The 19,286-nt window shown below is 41.8% G+C and overlaps 1 protein-coding gene across 9 annotated transcripts in view; it reads right to left on the minus strand.

Annotated features, from left to right (window-relative positions):
* The window catches only part of ZC3H14 (zinc finger CCCH-type containing 14), a 50,011-nt gene that overhangs the window by 19,441 nt on the left and 11,284 nt on the right, over window positions 1-19,286 (minus strand). For all 9 annotated transcript variants that reach the window (XM_062181707.1, XM_062181706.1, XM_062181712.1 and 6 more), the window contains 6 exons: window positions 19,134-19,174; window positions 18,407-18,599; window positions 17,644-18,073; window positions 15,565-15,725; window positions 15,103-15,203; window positions 13,273-13,428 (listed from right to left, as the gene is read on the minus strand). In XM_062181707.1, the coding sequence (XP_062037691.1) occupies window positions 13,273-13,428; window positions 15,103-15,203; window positions 15,565-15,725; window positions 17,644-18,073; window positions 18,407-18,599; window positions 19,134-19,174 (1,082 nt within the window). The remainder of the gene's footprint in view (window positions 1-13,272; window positions 13,429-15,102; window positions 15,204-15,564; window positions 15,726-17,643; window positions 18,074-18,406; window positions 18,600-19,133; window positions 19,175-19,286) is intronic.

Genomic DNA, 19,286 nt, shown 5'->3' on the forward strand with positions numbered 1-19,286 from the left:
ACACAGTGGACCTACGTGCAGGGCGTGGACACCCAAATCTCAGGACTCCAGCAGCAGGAAGCACTGCAAAGTGAGGTGAGACCAGGCCACAACAGCCCAAGCCAATGGTGATAAAGCTGCAGGAAGAGCCTAAAGGGAACCCAGCTTGAAGCTCCAGGGGGATAGTGTAACAGCCAAACTAGAAAAAAAGAAAAAGAAAAAAAAAAAAAAAAAAAGGGCAGACATGTTTCTCTCCCCCCACTTTCCAAAAGCATCCTGTAACAAGCTGATAGAGCCAGCGTACAGCTGCACCAGCTCGTGTTGGTGCCCAATAACCAGTCTGCAGTGGAGACTCCAGACTCTGGTGAGAACTAACAGGGGGTTGCAGAGATTGTGACTGTCGGAGGTTTGTGTGCTGAGACCATGAAAAAAACTAAGGCTGTGCGGGAGGACTCCCGGCGCGGCTATGACTTAGGGACTTCGGGCAGTCACTGAGGGAGACTCCACGTGCTCAGGGCTTCCTGGTTACTGGTGAGGGCGCTGCTGAGCTTATACTGAGGACTGCACTGATCCTTTGTGTGGTCCTTGGGGCAGAGTAGACGAATAACACACCCACTGGGGCTAGCACCCAGGCACTGGTCTTCTTGGAGGAGAGGAGCTCAGCTGAGCAGAATAAACTTCCCTTCTGATTTAAAACAACAACCAGGAGATTTACCAAGCCAAACCAGGATATGTCACCTTAGACACACCCTTCACACTGGAGAACTCCCTGGCCACATCCACTATAAGCCTCTAGGTACTCATTGAAAGCAGACATTCCACTTATCTACAGAGGTATAGTACAAAGATAAGTCTCCACAGTGAAAAAAAAAAAGAGACCAATGAGTATTTCCACAAATGCTGGATAACGCACAATTCAAGAAATAATAAGGAAGATAACATGACACCCCCAAAACAACACAATACTTCAAACCTAGATTGTGATGATGATATGGAAGAAGTGCAAGAAATGGAATTTAAAAAATTGATCAGAAGATTACACAGAAGTGAGAATTAACGGTAAAACTAGTCTTCAAACAGCACTTTATACTTTGGGTGCAAACTGTTGAAATCTTTAATATAGAGTTTGATCTTCTATATATAATTAAAATAAGTCTTAATGAAGAATGGGATGGGAGAGAGAGTAGGAGGTGGGATGTTTTGGGGGTGGGAGAACAGGTATGGGGGGGAAGAACCACTATAATCCAAAAGCTGTACTTATGAGATTTATATTTATTAAATAAAAGCTTTCTATAGAAAAAAGATTATATAGAAGTAATCAGAAGCAAATGCACAAGCAACTGAAATCTGTACAGGACATGAAAGAGAATTTCTCCCATGAAACTGAGATCTTAAAAGAGAAATCAAAATGAAATGAAGAATTCAACAGAACAAATAAAAAACACAGTGGAAAGCCTTAACAACAGAATCAGTGCAGCAGAAGAAAAGAACATCTGACTTAGAAGAAAAAGCATGGGAAATTATAGTCAAACCAAAGACAAGAGGAGATTAGAAAACTAAAAAACACTGTTGGGGGCCAGTGCTGTGGCGTAGCAGGTTAAGCCGCCGCCTGTAGTGCCGGCATCCCATATGGGCACCAGTTCAAGACCCAGCTGTTCCACTTCGATCCAGCTCCCTGCTATGGCCTGGGAAAGCAGTAGAAGATGGCCCAAGTCCTTGGGCCCCTGCACCCGTGTGGGAGACCTGGAGGAAACTCCTGGCTTCAGATTGGTGCAGCTCCGGCCATTGTGGCCAACTGGGGAGTGAACCAGCAGATGGAAGACCTCTCTCTCTCTCTGCCTCTCCATCTCTGTGTAACTGTGACTTTCAAGCAAAATAAATAAACATTTAAAAAAATAAAATAAAAAACACTGTTGGGAATCTACAGGACACTATCAAATGACCCAACATACCGGTTCCAGGAGTTCCTGAAGATGTGGAAAGAAAGGATTAGAAGGCCTTTTTAGTGAAATAGTAACAGAAAACTTCCCTAATTTGGAGTAAGAAAGGGACATTCAAGTACAGGAAGCACACAGAACTCCTAATAGACATGGCCAGAAAAGATCTTCACCATGACACATTGTAATCAAACTCACCACAGTAAAACATAAAGAAAAGATTCTAAAATGTGCACGGGGGAAATGCCAGATTACTTTCAGAGGATCTCCAATTAGACTCACAACTGACTTCTCATCAGAAACCCTACAGACTTAGAATATATCCCAAGTCTTAAGAGAAAAAAACTGTCAACCAAGAATACGATTGCCTGCAAAGCTCTCATATGAATGAAGGTGAAATAAAGACCTTCCATAACAAACAGAAATCGAACGAATTTGTTATCACCCTTCCAGCCCTAAAAAAAATGCTTAAGGATGTGCTGCATACAGAAACACAGAAACATGGTCATCACTGCGAAAGAAGGTAAAGGAAGAAAATCAGTAAAAGCTCAAAGGAAATTCAAGGTAAAAAAAATAGGAATATTTTTGGAAAAACAGCAGGGCAAAGTCATTACTTATCAATAGTTTCCTTGAACGTAAATGGTCTCAACCCTCCAGCATAAATAAGGAGCCATCAAAGGAGGAGGTACTTTTCTCTAAAGAGAGGAGAGAACTTCCACTTTGCTTATGGCCTTGTCCAAATATTGACGGAGTTTGTGAACTCAAAATGCTTCCACAGCCTAGGCAGCTCACGTCAAGAGCTTCGGGTGATCACTGACGCCATACGTAGAGTGTTAATTGTTAAATTAACAACAGGAGTCACTGTGCACCAACTCTCTTTGCAGGGCCTCTGTCTTCAATGAGTTGTACTACAAGATCTAACTGTAAAACTAGTTCTCAAACAGTTTTTGTTGAAATCTTTACTTAGTAGAGTTGGACTTCTGTGTACAAAGTTTTTTTTTTTTTTTTTTTTTTTTTTTTTGGACAGGCAAAGTGGACAATGAGAGAGAGAGAGAGACAGAGAGAAAGGTCTTCCTTTGCCATTGGTTCACCCCTCCAATGGCTGCTGCGGCCAGCACACTGCGCTGATCCGAAGCCAGGAGCCAGGTACTTCCCCTGGTCTCCCATGCGGGTACAGGGCCCAAGCACTTGGGCCATCCTCCACTGCACTCTCGGGCCAGAGCAGAGAGCTGGACAGGAAGAGGGGCGACCAGGACAGAATCCGGTACCCCAACCAGGACTAGAACCCAGTGTGCCGGCGCCGCAGGCGGAGGATTAGCCTATTGAGCCACGGTGCCAGCCCAAAGTTAATTCTTAAGTTTGTCCATGTGGTGGTAGATATTATTCAAAGGCTGTATTTGCAACAGCCCAATCCGGAGAAAAGGCTAGTAATGTGATAAAGGCGGTTAAATCAGCCATGCTGGCCCTTGGTGTCCCTTGAACCATAAAGACTGATAACGAGCCAGCGTAAACATCACAGGGATTTAATTCCTTCCTGAAATCCTGGAACATACAGTCTACCACAGGTATCCCATACAACCCACAGGGACAGGCCATCATTGAAAGAACTCATAGGACAATTAAAGATCTCTTACAAAGACAGAAAAACAATCATATGCCAGCAGACCCACAGCTTGCTTTGACTGAGGTCCTTCTCACTATAATTTTCTTAGTTTTGATTCCCAAGGGATCAGCCCAGCTTATAAACACTGGGGATCCTTTCCATCCCAGACCCCAGCCCCTGTGGTTAGGTGGAAAGACCCCCTGACAGGAGAATGGAAGGGACCACACCCTCTGCTAACCAAAGGTCGAGGATATGCTTGTGTTTTTCCAGAGAATGCGGGACAGCCCATTTGGGTACCAGCCAGAAACATCAAGCCTGCAACTGACAGCCAACCAGAACCAGCTGAACAAGACTGAGAGTCCTCCTTGTTAGCAGATGCACCTGCCCTATCATCCTATCCTGAGAAACTGCCCATAGCCACATCCATTACTGTTTTATACCCACTAGCTCTGGTCAGCCACTCAAACGGCCCACAGCCATTTGAGGAATGGCAGTCATGCCATTCCTGATTAACACTGTACCTCATCCCTACCCCCATCTGAGCAAGCACTCCTGTGGTCTCCCATTTTGAGTGTTTGTTAGTCAACGATGGGTAAGATCCCCTGGGGGACAACCTAAGACAGGCACAGCTGCGTACGGAGACCACATGGAAATGGGGTCAACAATGGTAAGGCCAAGAATCATGCCTCCTGTTGCTCAAAAATAAACGAAAAGGGGGAAATGTGGTGGAATGAGAAAGCCATGCCAAGATGGCCGCTGGCAACAGAAACTGCCTGGCAACAGGCTGTGATTGGATGGCTTCGGAAACCACATGACAGCAGAGTCCGCCTGGCAACAGGCTGTGATTGGATGGCTTCGGAAACTGCCTGGCAACACGGTGTGATTGGTTAGGGCATAGACTGCCCTTTGACCGGACTGGCTACCTTGGCTATATAAGCTGCTGTAGCAACTGAAATAAACGAGTCTGCAGGCTGCTTGTCTCAGGTCTGCTTTCACCTGACTTCCGGGGTCTGTGTGGTGACTCTGCGCCTCTTGCCCCCACCACGCTCCTCCTCCCAGAAACAAATCCACAGCAACACATGTGGGGCTGGCACTATGGCACACTGTATTAAGTGAAATGGAAATCGGAATATCAAGTCTTTCTCTTTTAAATAAATAAATAAATTTTTCGTAAAAAGGTACATGTATGCATATATATAATTATACATCCTTATACCACACACACACACACACACCAAACTTCAAAATGTGGTGCTTACGCAAGGAAGGCAATGGACAGAATGAAGAGGGGATTTCCCTAATTTTTTCTGAATATAGAAGCAGTTTACTGACTCTTCCACAGTGCTTCCAATCTAACATGATGCTTCAGGTACAGATGGTAACCAAATTATGATAATTCAACTTAAGATTTCCAGACATTACAACACGGCAAAAATAATCACATTTAGGAGAAACCATACTTGAGATTTGTAATTTGGAGCTTTCCCCAAGCTAGTAATACGTGGCACAATAATCTCATGGGAGCCTCAGATCCCAGGCAGACACCAGGGGCAACAAACAGTACTGCACTCTTCAGTGTACTGTATTGCATAAATAAGAAAAACGCATTAGTACTTAAATTATAAAAACAGGTTTGTGTTAGATGATTCTTTCCAACTGGAAGCTAACGTGAGTGTTCTGAGTACATTTAAGGTAGACTAGGCTACAATTTTTGCAGGTTAAGAGTAATTAAATGCATTTTCAACTTACAATATTTTCAACTTAGATTCATCAGAACATGACCCCCATCTTAAGTTGGGGAGCATCAGTACATCCTTTGTATCTTTGTATCAGTACATCCATGCATCCTTTGTATCTCTTTCTGAAGGGCACATAAAAATGAGGAACTTAAAAGGGCCTAATACGTCTCATTCTTAGATTTATATTTTCTTAGATACCAATAATAATATGTGCACATAAACGAAATGTATTGGTGTACACATTCACTAATTACACCAAGGGGCCAGCACTGTGGCACAATGAGTTAAAGCCCTGGCCTGCAGTGCCAGTATCCCATATCGGCACCAGTTTGAGTCCTAGCTGCTCCACTTCTGATCCAGCTCCCTGCTAATGCGCCTGGGAAAGCAAAAGATGGTGGACTAAGTCCTTGGGCTCCTGCATCCATGTGGGGGATACAAATGAAGCTCCTGGTTCTTACTTCAGCCTTGCCAAACCCTCACTGTTAGAATCATTTGGGGAGTGAACCAGTGGACAGAAGCATGCTCACACATGCACACACATTCTGTCTCTCCTTCTCTATAACTCTGTCAAATAAATAAATCTTAAAAAAAAAAAAAAAAAAAAAAGAATGCATGGGGGCCAGCACTGTGGACATCAGGTTAAAGCCCCGGTCTACAGCACCAGCATCCCCCATAGGCACTAGTTCAAGTCCTGGCTGCCCCACTTCTGATCCAGCTCTCTGCTGTGGCCTGGGAAAGCAATACAAGATGGCTCAAGTCCTTGGGCCCCTGCACCCATGTGGGAGACCTGGAAAAAGCTCATGGCTCCTGGCTTCGGATCAGCACAGCCATAGCTGTTGCCGCCATCTGGGGAGTGAACCAGTGGTTGGAAGACTTTCCCTCCCTCTCTCTCTCTCTTTGCCTCTCTGTAACTCTGCCTTTCAAATAAATAAATAAATCTTTAAAAAAAGAAAGAAAGAAAGAATGCAGGCTAAGTTCCAACACTGAAGGGTGTGCATATTCTTGTGTGTGTGTGTGTGTGTGTGTGTGATTTATCTATTTATTTGAAAGGCAGAGTTACAGAGAAGCAGAGAGAGAAGTCTTCCATCTGACATCTCACTCCATAGATGGCCGCAACTGCTGGAGCTGCACCGATCCGAAGCCAGGAGCTTCTTCTGGGTCTCCCATGTGGGTGCAGGGGCCCAAGGACTTGGGCCATCCTCTACTGCTTTCCCAGGCCATAGCAGAGAGCTGGATCAGGAGTGGAGCAGCTGGGACTTGAACCAGTACCCATATGGGATGCCAGCACTGCAGGGGGCAGCTTTACCAGCTAAGCTACAATGCCAGCCCCAAGGGCATGCATTTTCAAAAGTGTACACAAAGTATCCAGCCCAAAAGTGACTACATCTAGGCATATCACAGTGAAATTTCAGACACTAAGAACACAGAGAAAATGTTTTAAATTTCAAAAAGAAAAAAAAAAAAACGTTTTAAATAAAATTAAATGGGCAACCAACTCTTCAGCATGAATACTGGCAGCCTCAAAATAATGAAACCATGCCTTTTAAGTTTTAAGGAAAGAGACTTCAACTTAGAATTCTATACCTAGCCAAAGTATCAATCAAGTAAAGGATGGGTTAGATTTCCAAGTATTTTGAAAAGCTACCTTGTATATTTGTATATTTTCTTAAATAGATTTTTGGAAAAGACATGCAGCACAGCTGCTTAGGTCATTGCTAGGGATGTCTGCTGGAGTGCCTCATTCAAATCCCAGCTACTCCTCTTCCAATCTAACTTCCTGCTATGATCATCCCGAGAAGCAGCAGATGATGGCTCAAGTATGTGACCCCCCCTGCCACCCACATAGGAAATGCAGATGGAGTTCTAGGGTCTTAGCTTTAGCATACCCCAGCACAGGCTGTGGTGGGCATTTGACTTAACCAGCAGATGGAAGATATTTTTCTGCCTTTCAAAAAGAACTTTCTTAATGTTGAATCTGATTACAAAATGGAGGAATGCACTGGGACACAGAGAATTGTACAGGAAATTCAGGAAGAGGAAGTAGTCCTGGGAGCACAGCCCTGAAGCAGGCCCACAAAGCAAGAGAGAGGAGAGGCTCCAAGGGGAGGCACCTGAGCAAATAGGAACCTAAAGATTCAATAGCAAGAATGCTAAACTGGGGGCCAGAGCTGTTGGGAAGTGGGTAAAACCACCACACTAGCATCCCATATAGAAGCCGGTTAGAGTCCTAGCTACTTCACTTTTGATCCAGCTCCAACTGGCCCAGCTCCAGCCATTTCGGCCATTTGGGGAATGAGCCAACAAATGGAAAATCTCTCTATATATCTCTCTCCTCTAATTCAGCCTTTCAAATCTTTAAAAAAAAAAAAACAAAAAAACTAGACTGTTAGGCTTTAATAAAGATACGCAACACAAGAATGGAAAAATGGGGAAAACTGTGTAAGAAAAAGACTTTTAAAAACAATCTAGGGAATCCCTGTCCAAAAAGCTTTATAAGAAATAAAATGTAAATTTGGCTTTATAATGAATAAGATTTATATAATCTTAATAATATAAATGCTTTCAGGTTCTCAATTTTCAGAATAAGCCTACAAAATCATGGTGGCCTTAACTAGAAAACTGTATATTCATTCAACTTTGACAAAATCAAAAGTATAAAGGATAGAATTTAGCAGGTGAAGAAGGAAATGTAAGAACTGAAGGAGGATGTAACTGTCCCCATCTTTTGGAAATCAAAATATTCTGAAACCTGAGAGTCAAAATGTACTGAAATATAGCTAATCAGGTAAAAATTATTTACATGTATCACTTAAAATCATATAAGTAATCAATAAATGGGACTAAAAACAGTCATTTTACTAAATGAGCTTGGAGGTATGGAAACACATAAATGCATCAGAACCTGAGGGCTAACACTATGGTGTAGCAGGCAGGGCTGCCACCTGTGACATCAGCATCCCTTATGGACACTGATTCGTGTCCTCATTGTTTTATTTCCAATCCAGCTCCCTATTAATGGCCTGGGAAAAGCAGTGGAACATAGCTCAAGTAGTTGGGTCCCTGCCACCCATGGGGAAACCTGGATGAAGTGCCTAGCTCCTAGCTTTGACCTGGCCCAGCCCTGACTGTTGCAGCTATCTGGAGAATTAACCGGGGACAGAAGGCCTCTTCGTCATTCTGTCTCTCTGTAATTCTGCCTTTCAAATAATTTTTTTTAAGACTTATTTTTTCAAAAGGCAGTTTCAGAGAGGGAGGGAGGGAGAGGGAGAGAGGGGAGAGAGGGAGAGAAGGAGAGAGAGGAAGGGAGGAAGAGGGAGGGAGGGAGAGGAAGAGAGGAAGGGGGGGACGGAGGGAGGGGGAGAGAGGGAGAGAGGGAGAGGGGAAGGAGGGAGGGAGAGAGGAGGGGAGAGAGGAAGGTGGGTGTCTTCCATCCGCTGGTTCACTTCCCTAATGGCTGCAACAGCTGGAGCTGGGCCAATCCAAAGCCAGGAGCTTGTTCTGGGTCTCCCACGAGGTTGCAAGGAGGGACCCAAGGTCTTGGGCAATCTTCCACTGCTTTCCCTGGCCATAGCAGAGAACTGGATTGGAACTGGAGCAGCCAGGATTCAAACTGGCACCCATACAGGATGCCAGCACTGCAAGAGGCAGCTTCACCCACTGTGCCACAGCACCAGCCCCTCAAATCAATTTTTAATGAATACATACATTAGAGCCTAACAACAGCATGAATCACAAGCTATCATCTCTAGTTTGCAAAAGAGAAAACTGTATAGTATTACAGAAATGGAAAAATTAAAGAAAGTCATAAACAGCAGTAAAAATGGTAGCTTCTGGGGAAAGGAACTAGTGTGGAAAAGAACAAAGCAAGGAATGCTGCTTTTTACCTTCTAAACTATTTGGTTACTTTCTAAGCTATCAGTAGATATTGCACTGATTTTGTTTTTCCAAATTTTCTCTGCCGAGCATGTATTTCATAACATGAAAATACTTTTTAAATGTGTTTTTTCCGTTCAAAAAGAGAAAAATAAAAGGAAATCCATGCCTAGACACATGATGGTAAAATTGCAAAACACCAAAGTCAAAGACAAGATCTTGAGAGCAGCCAGAGAAAAGGAACAGATTACCTACAAAGGAATGATGGACAATTAGAATGACAGAGGTCCACTCAGTAAAACGGAATCCAGAAGACAATGGGGCAATATATATAAGGTGTTGAGAGCAAGTAACTTAAACTACTTTTGGACATCCAGCAAAGCTACTACACAAAAATGAGAAATTAGAAACAGTCACAGGTAAACAGACTAATGGGAAATTTACCACCAACAGTTTTTTGTTCCAAAGAATATACTTCAAAAATAATTCAAAATATTGGAAACTATGACATTCAAATAACACTCATGACAATGACTAAAATGATAATGTAAATAAATCTGAATAAACACTCCCCTGGGTAAAACATACAAATGGTGTTCAATTTATGTTTAAATTAAGACACTTGGATTTGTCATAGATGGACACCTGTATCCAGTACCAGAGTGCCTGGGTTTGAATCCCATTTACACTGATTCATTTCCTGCAAAAGCATACCTGTGGGGCAACAGAAGTTGCCTCAAGTGTTTGGGTTCTTGCTACCCACCATGAGAGACCTGGATTCCATTCTCAGCTCCCAGCCTTGGCCTAGCTCAGCCCAGTTGTTGGATATGTTTGCGGAGTGAACCAGACTCTTTTTTTTTTTTTTTTTAAAGATTTACTTATTTGAAAGTCAGAGTTACACAGAGAGAGAAGGAGGCAGAGGCAGAGAGAGAGAGGTGTTCCACCTACTGGTTCACTCCCCAATTGGCCACAAAGGCCAGAGCTGTGCCTATCCGAAGCCAGGAGCTAGGAGATTCTTCCAGGTCTCCCACGTGGATGCAGGGGCCCGAGGGCTTGGGCCATCTTCTACTGCTTTCCCAGGCCATAGCAGAGAGCTGGGTTGGAAATGGAGCAGCTAGGACTCGACACGGCGCCCATATGGGATGCTGGCACTGCAGGCAGCGGCTTTACCTGCTACACCACAGCACCACACCAGCCCTGACTCTCCCTCTTTTAAATTAAAAACAAAGCAAACAAAAAACCCTCATGATATTCAATAAAAGCAGTACATCAAGAGAAACTGACACTTTAAATGGTCCAAGTCTTTAGGCCCCTGCACCCGCTTGGGGGTCCCAGAAGAGGCTCCTGGCTCCTGCCTTCAGATCGGTGCAGCTCCAGCCATCGTGGCCAATTGGGGAGTAAACCAGCAGATAAAGATATCTATTTATCTATCTCTCTCTCTCTCTCTCTCTCTGACTCTCTTCTCTCTGTGTGTAAATCTGACTTTCAAATAAATAAATAAAATCTTTTAAAAAAAATTATGGAAGGAAATCTAAGAGCCAGAGTCATGAATGGCAGCTTAATCCTCTGCACTACAATTCTGGACCCTTTATCCTCAATTCCTAATCCTTAAAGAGTTCTTTCTAGCTTAGTCTTTATTTATTTTTTTCCCTAAAGATGCATTTATTTACTTCAAAGATAAAGTTAGAGTGGGGAAGGAAAAGGAGTGGGGAAAAGAGAGATACCTTCCATCTGCTGGTTTACTCCTCAAATGGCCAGGGCTGGGCCAGGCCAAACTAGGCACTCAGATCATTTCCCACTGCTTTACCAGGAATGTTAGCAGGAAGCTGGATCAGAAGTGGAACAGCTGGTACTGCAAGTGGCCCTCTACTCTTCATTTCTAAATTATACATGTAATTTTCCATACATAATTTCAAAATTATTCTATTTTGTTTTTCATGTCATATATATATATATATATATATTTAATGTTTTCTAGATTACTTTGAAATGATCTTTTCTTACATCTTTCTAGCCTACCTTTCCTGAAATAATGCTATTTTATGCTCTTTTCATTTTTTAACCTGGTCTAAGACTTGACCTGAATACTTTTTTGTTGTTCATTTTAGAAGATGTAATGTAAGGCCGGCGCCGTGGCTTAACAGGCTAATCCTCCGTCTTGTGGCGCCGGCACACCGGGATCTAGTCCCGGCTGGGGCGCCGGATTCTATCCCGGTTGCCCCTCTTCCAGGCCAGCTCTCTGCTATGGCCCGGGAAGGCAGTGGAGGATGGCCCAAGTGCTTGGGCCCTGCACCTGCATGGGAGACCAGGGGAAGCACCTGGCTCCTGGCTTTGGATCAGCGCGATGAGCCGGCCGCAGCAGCCATAGGAGGGTGAACCAATGGCAAAGGAAGACCTTTCTCTCTGTCTCTCTCACTATCCACTCTGCCTATTCAAAAAAAAAAAAAAAAAAAAGAAGATGTAATGTAAATAGCTCTTTTAATTTCTGAGATCTTCAGTTGCTTTTGTGACATTTAAAAAATACACAATCTTAGGCTGGCGCCGTGGCTCAACAGGCTAATCCTCCGCCTTGCAGCGCCGGCACACCAGATTCTAGTCCCGGTCGGGGTGCCGGATTCTGTCCCAGTTGCCCCTCTTCCTCTCTGCTATGGCCCGGGAGTGCAGTGGAGGATAGCCCAAGTGCTTGGGCCCTGCACCCCATGGGAGACCAGGAGAAGCACCTGGCTCCTGCCTTGGGATCAGCGCGGTGTGCCGGCCGCGGCAGCCATTGGAGGGTGAACCAACGGCAAAGGAAGACCTTTCTCTCTGTCTCTCTCTCTCACTGTCCACTCTGCCTGTCAAAAAACAAAACAAAACAAACAAAAAAAAAACCCACAATCTTGCTTTGAGATGTCCTAGTTCCATTTTCCTCCCCTACTTTTATATGATATTGTTTCCTTATCTCTATTGTTTCTGTTCCTGTTCCATTTGATTCTACTTCAAGAAAGTTCCTTTGAGATAGGGTTTGTCTCTGAAGGGAACTCTGGTACAACAAAAAGTACAATTTACAGGGAACACACTGGCATATCCCATTTAAACCTTTGGCCTCACCTCCTACAGCACTGGGCAAAGTCCCTCCCAGATTTCAGTTGGCGCAATTCACACTTTACATTTAGTATCTACTAACTGACTGTTTTGGGGTTTTCTTGTGCTCATGTCCATCATTTACAGGACTAAGCATACAATGCTGCATGATAGACAAAAAATTGTGTCAAAAAAAAGTGCATAATACATTTTGAAACCTTAACACTTTGAAGGACACATTTGAGAAGGAATTAAAAATGTATTCCAAGGTTAGAAAAAAGTGTAAAGTAAGAAATCACATGATAAGCATACAGATTTTTTAAAATTCAGTTCTTAGCAGAAAAGAATCTCAGGAAAGCAGAGTCTTCCTGGTAGGAAATATAGAAGATAAATACAAATACAGAAGATAAACAGTAGTAAAGGGCTGTGCAGGCTCATGGGCCAAACAACAGAAACAAAATCCTGGCAATAGTCCTGGATAACAAAGATGAAAGGGTCATGATCTCACAGAGGAGTCACACCATGAGAGTCGCACGTCGCAAGTTACAGTGGATGCTGTGGAGTTAAGAGAAGATGTCAAAACGTCAGCTGGAAGCTAGCTGCTTCATGATGTTATACACAAGGGGAAAAGTAAGGCCATTCAAAGAGATGTAGCAGGAAAAAGGGAAGGGATGCTAAGAAGGGAGATTTAAAGATAATTAAGATTTCAAGTTCAAGATTAGGTAGGATCAACAAACGGGGGAAAAGGAAGAGTACAGAAATGTGTGTCTTAAGGAGGAAGTTTTCTAAAGACCAGTGAAATTCTTGTTAATTACTAAAGCTGGATGACTGTGTTCAAGAGATTTCGCTGTACTTGTCTTTCCACTCTGAGAATAATGAAAATTTCCATAAATATAATTTTTAAGAAATTTTCTTAAAAGTATATATATGAACCTTCCTCATGGTCCATTCTCATTTTGTTTGTGGATTTAACAATCAATTTTCTTCCACAGGTTAAAAAAAAATTCTTAATACCTACTGGAAAATACTTTATGTGTCACAAAGAAAGTATAATAGAGAATGAAATATAAATGATTACCTTGACTTTTTTCTATATTATCTCCTTTTGTTTCCTCTTCTTTCACGGGGGGACTTATTCTGGGGATCCTGCTTTGCCCTTGAACCACTTCTGGTAGCAATTCTTCTTGAGAGGTTCGCGTTCTGGGAGCAACTGGAAGTGTCTGTTTTTGTGGTACTTTTATATAAAAGCAAAAAAAAAAAAAAATGCAGAAATACATGAAAACACAACAGCAAACATGACATATTAAACATCAATACCCTCTCTGGCCAGAACGAGAGAGTCTCAAATTACTGCACAGACATCACCTCATTTTCTCTGCCAGCATTTCTGACCCAAAGTTGTGCAAACATTATGTATGCATTTTAAGCCAAATGCCATGAATGCAATACAGAAAAATTTGTATTCATTTTTAAACTAAATGCAGCTTAGGATCTTTTACCAATTTTTAAAATATATTTTAGATAACCTAGGTGAAGAAAAAATTTCAACACATTTTTCATTTTCTATTTCTTAAAACTTGGGGATCACCAACTATTTTAATGGTGGGATATTTCAAGGTCATGAAAACTCACTACATTCCTCATCATTCTGAAGAATTAATATTGCTGACCAGAAAAGAGAATGTATACAAGGGGCCGGCGCCATGGTGTAGCAGGTAAAGCCACTGCCTCCAGTGCCCACAACCCAAATGGGCGCTGGTTTGAGACCTGGATGCTCCACTTCCGATCCAGCTCTCTGCTATTGCCTGGGAAAGCAGCAGAAGATGGCCCAAGTCCTTGCGCCCCTGCACTCATGTGGGAGACCTGGAAGAAGCTCCTGGCTCTGGATTGGCACAGCTCCAGCTGTTGTGGCCAACTGGGGAGAGTGAACCAGCAGACAGAAGACCTCTCTCTCTCTTCCTTTCCTTCTCTCTCTCTCTCTGCCTTTCAAATAAATAAATCTTTAAAAAAAAAAGAGAGAGAGAGAGAGAGAAAATGTAAATAATACATTACTAGGTCCAGTGTTGGCTTCACCTGATAATCCTTATTTTTCCTATATGCCAAACCTGCTTAGTTTTATGTTCAAGGTTAATTTAGGGATGAGGAAAGCAGAATCAAGTGGACAGATGACTCACAGAATCAAAACCTGTTGACTAACAGATTACAGTTTAGGAACAGTATCACAAAAAGACACACAAGAGAATGGACAACCAGAACAGTGCTGTGAGAACACTTACCAAATCTAAAGCAAAGATTAAAAAGTTTAAAAAATGAGTGGGTAATTACCATCAACATTTTAAAGTTGTTTGCACTGGTTACAGTAGTTGGGATACAGAATGCAGACTTTAATGAAAACACAAAACAGTACCCACATTTAGTTTACATTTCTGAGTGAGCTTTTTGTAAGATCAGTTTGTGACTCATCTCTTTTGTTTTAAAAATATGTGGTATCTTTATATTCACTCATTCATGTTTTCCACTAGGACCAGAGCAGGAAAATCCCAAATGAGTCAATTCTCTGCCCTACATTATATTTTTAGGTTCTAATTTATAAGAAAAGAAACCCAACTACTTATATACTAGTTTTAAACAAATTCTCCAACTACTTATTATTATTCAATTTTGCTCCCTTTTATACATCATGTTTCTATTTAAACTGCATTCCACAGTGCTCAAAGAGCTAACCTCCACCAACAGTTTCTCAAACTGGTCAAATCTCATTTTAAAACCGTTTCCTCTATAGAAGAACCTAACCTTGGTCTTGACATCTGACAGGCACTTTTATTCTCTCTCAATTTAGTAAGTATTTTAAGCTTCCTCAAGAGTTACAGAACTCTTATCTAGTGTAAACATAATACACTTAAATTACCTGCTGAATAGTTAGTTGTTTTTGTTACAGATTCTTGAGCTTCAGATATGGCCTTCAAAATTAGATTCTTGTTAGCTTGTTTAGAAGGTGGAAGAGAAGGTCTGAAAGAGTTAAGAAAGGTATTTTGCTTTTACTACAGCCTTCTCTACATTTTCAACAGGCTAGCTGTAGTTTTCAGAAAATGCTAACCAGACTGGACCTTGTAACTTCCTAAAATAATAAATATAAATTGTTTCTTTCTCCCCCATCATAATAGCTTTTAATATTTTCTGCAATCCTCTCCAAAGTTAAGCAATTTCTCTCATTAATGTGCTATTAATTGATGTAAAGTGTTTCTCAAAAGCCACTAGCAAAGTTTCACAAGTTATTACATTAAATTTTTATGTTCATGATTATCCTATTCAATAAACCCAGAAGCTTCCATCAGGCAGTCAGAGATTAATATACAGCAGGGTCTGGTACCTCCTCTCAGGCTTTGCAGGCACTGATACACTGCTGGAGACGCTTCCTGTCCGGGAGCCATAGTCATCATCTTCTTCCTCCTCTTCTCCATCAAGATTGAACTTTTTTACTTTAACAACTGAACTTACCACAGGCAACTTTCTCTTCCGAAAGTTTTCATCCTGCAATCAGAAATTTGTTTACCTAGTCTTGAAAAATAAAGTTCTACCACAAAATGGTTCTTCCAACCTTATGAAAAAGTCACTGGGTATGTGTTTCTTATGAAAACATAGACATTATCCTTAATAACCAACCTTCAGCTAAAACAGAAATTAGAGCTTTACAAATTCATTTTATAAACAGCTACATAGAGCACTGTTGAGGAAACTAACAAAATGAAGTTACTTGATTGCCTACTAGTAACCATCATGAACAATCCAAAACGAACTAAAAATTGTTAAGAAAAAGTAAAGCTCTATCAAATGCCAAAAACTTGAAAAGGGTATCAGGGCAGTGCTGTGGCATAGTAGGCTAAGACTGCGGGTGCATTACCAGCATCCTATATGGGCACTGGTTCATGTCCCAGCTGCTCCTCCTCCCATTCAGCTCTTTGCCTACGGCCTAGGAAAGGAGTGAAAGATGGCCTCAGTGCTAGTGCCCCTGCACCTGCATGAGACCCGAAGAAGCTCCTGGTTCCAAATCAGCCTGTGGCTGTGGCTGTTGTGGTCATTTCAAGAGTGAACCAGAAGATGGAAGACCTTTTTTTGAGGGGGGGGGAGGGGTTAAAGGTTTATTTATTTATTTGAAAGAATTACGCAAAGTTAGAGAGAGAGGGAAAAAGAAAGGGAAAGAGGGAGGGAGGGGTCTTCCATCCACTGGTTCACTCCTCAACTGGCCATAATGGTTGGAGCTGGGCCGATTCAAAGCCAGGAGCCAGGAGCTTTTTCCAGGTCTCCCATGTAGGTGCAGGTGCCCAAGGACTTGGGCCATCTTCTACCGCTTTCTCAGGCCATAGTAGAGAGCTGGATCTGAAGTGGAGCAGCCAGGACTTGAACCAGTGCCCATATGGGATGCTGGCACTGCAGGATGTAGCTTTACCTGCTGCTATGCCACAGCGTCAGCCCCAGAAGACCTGTCTGTCTCTCCCTCTGTCTGTAGCTCTACCTCTTAAATAAATAAATACTCCATGGCATATATTAAAAAGATTAAAAAAGGTCTACAGATGTGATATGAAATATCTCCAGGGAGGTAGTTGTTGTGGTACAGGTCTGTCCTGTCACTCTTTCAAATACTAAATAAAGAGGGACTGGCATTGTGGCACACCTTAAGTTGCTGCCTGCAAAACCAGCATCCTGTATGGTTGCTGGTTCAATCCTGGCTGCTCCACTTCTGTTCCAGCTTCCTGCTAATAATGCACCTAGAAAAAGCAGCAGAAGATGCCCCAAATTCTTAGGCCTCTGTTCCCCATGAAGACCCAGATGGAGTTCCAAGCTCCTCTCTTCAGCCCGGCACAACCCTGGCTGTTGCAGCCATTTAAAGAGTGAACCAGCAGATGAAATCTGTGACGCTCCTCTCTTTGTAATCTGCCTTTCAAATAAAAATGAAATTTTTTTTCTTAAATATTTATTTATTTGAAAATGAGTTAGAGAGAGGTAGAGGTAGTGAAAGAGAGAGATCCACTGGCTCATTCCCCAGATGGCCACAAGGTTAGGTCTGAGCCAGGAGCTTCTTCAGGAACTCCCATGCGGGTATAGGCACCCAAGACTTAGGCCACTTTTCGATGCTTTCCCAGGTGCATCAGCAGGGAGCTGGATCAGAAGTGCAGCAGCCAGGACTCAAATCAGCGCCCTTATGGGATGCCAGCAATGCAGGTGGCGGCTTTACCTGGTACACCACAGCACCAGCCCCTAACAATAAAATCTTAGGAAAAAAGAAAAAGCAAAGAATCAATCCCCAAAAGTCAGCTTTGAAGAAGAAACTCTGGTGTTAACAAGGAGATCAGTTTAAACTTATAATACATGCTTAGTTATTTTACATACTATTTAGTATCAAAAACTGCCTATTTTCAGCCTAGCAAGCCAGAATTTAATATATACAAACCTCAATACCCATTTTTTCCGAACTATTTCTGAAGAAAGGACTGTAAGTCTCTTCTAAGCTGGAGAGTACTTCTGGCTCACACAAACGTCCTGTTTCATACACCCGGCTGTTCTGTACATCAAGTTGCTTGCTAGCATGACCACTGTTCGGCTGCTGCTGAAATTGCAACCTGTTTAAATGAGCACCACTATCTGAACTTCGACTTGCAGGTGGTCGGTAAATTTCAATTGAAGGACGAGAAGAACCATATGTAAGTGTCACTGTTGGTTTTTTCTGAGATAAGGGATTCTCCTGCACAAAATTGAGGTCTTCATCAATGAGATCATCTGGTTCTGGCTTAATATCAATCACATCTTCAGAGGGAGCTGGCTCCCTCAGAGGTTTCACTGTTGACATCAGTCGGGTTGCAGCTCCATCATCGTAAGTCTGCCTATTTAAAAATAACATAAAATAAAACATAACTACAAATTACAATACCTACATCCAAATCTTCAATCTTCACTTTAAAATTTTCAATGAAAAAGTCAATTCTTCCTTTATATATTCAATCCAAAACTACTCTGAAATTATTCTTACTTTAAACGTTGATTTCCCACATTTGAGATACAAGATACATACTGAGGTCTTATCTTTTATTCAAAAAATTGCTCAGAACCACTTCACTGTAAAGCTTGCTAAGAAAACAGCAACAAACATATAAAAACTAATGTAAACATCACACTCATAGCTGTCTGCTCACCACAGGCTGATGTAACACGCTTACCTAACGGTAGTTTTCTGCTCCTGTGAACTTGTACAAACTCTGGAATCTCTTTTTTCAGGTCTACTGCTGGAAACAGCAAGAGGTGGCACAGCAGCTTCATGCCTTCTCTCATCTCCCCGACTGAAACTGCTCTTGGTTGAAGGCACATTACTATCAAAGATATTGGTATCAGAAGACTTTAGACTAGAAGGTTCTAGAAAGAAAAAACACATGGTATTTTTATTTTTATTACTTTAAAGAGCTTTTCTTCCCGCATTACGAGCTCCAAAGCTTTACATGTTTATTGTAAAAATATAATACCTCAAAGATGATGAGATGATTTTTTGAAGAAAAAGTACACACATTTTTGGAAACCTAAGACCATATATACATAGTGTGTATGTGTTCATGCTATTCTTCAACATTATTTTTCACTGAATATTATTCCCTACATGATTTATTCAACCTATTAAAAAGTAACTTTCAAACATAAAATCTGAAACATCCTTGAGGCTACATCTCTGCACACATCTAGAATCATTTCTTTAGGATTGCACAACTCCCCACTTATATCATCTCTGAATTCTATTTGCTGCTCTTAAATTCATAAAAATATCTGCTTCCTAAAGAAGCTCAAATGAACCACTGTTTTCAAAGTTATTTTTTTTTCCCAAAGCAGTATAAGTAACCTTGGGAAGAGAATCATGCACAATTGCTATCAGGAATTCCCCAAAAAACACAATCTTACCAGTTGTAACAGAACGAAGTTTATCTAATACACCATGAAGCCTAAAAAGAAATAAAAACAAAAATAAAGCCTCCGTTAAGATGTTTATTTCAGCTGCCACTCTAAATTTGATAAAATATTGATAAATGGTACTAAAATTAACTTGTTTCATAT

The sequence above is a fragment of the Lepus europaeus genome, chromosome 22 (genome assembly GCF_033115175.1).
Source record: "Lepus europaeus isolate LE1 chromosome 22, mLepTim1.pri, whole genome shotgun sequence".
Classification (NCBI taxonomy): domain Eukaryota; kingdom Metazoa; phylum Chordata; class Mammalia; order Lagomorpha; family Leporidae; genus Lepus; species Lepus europaeus.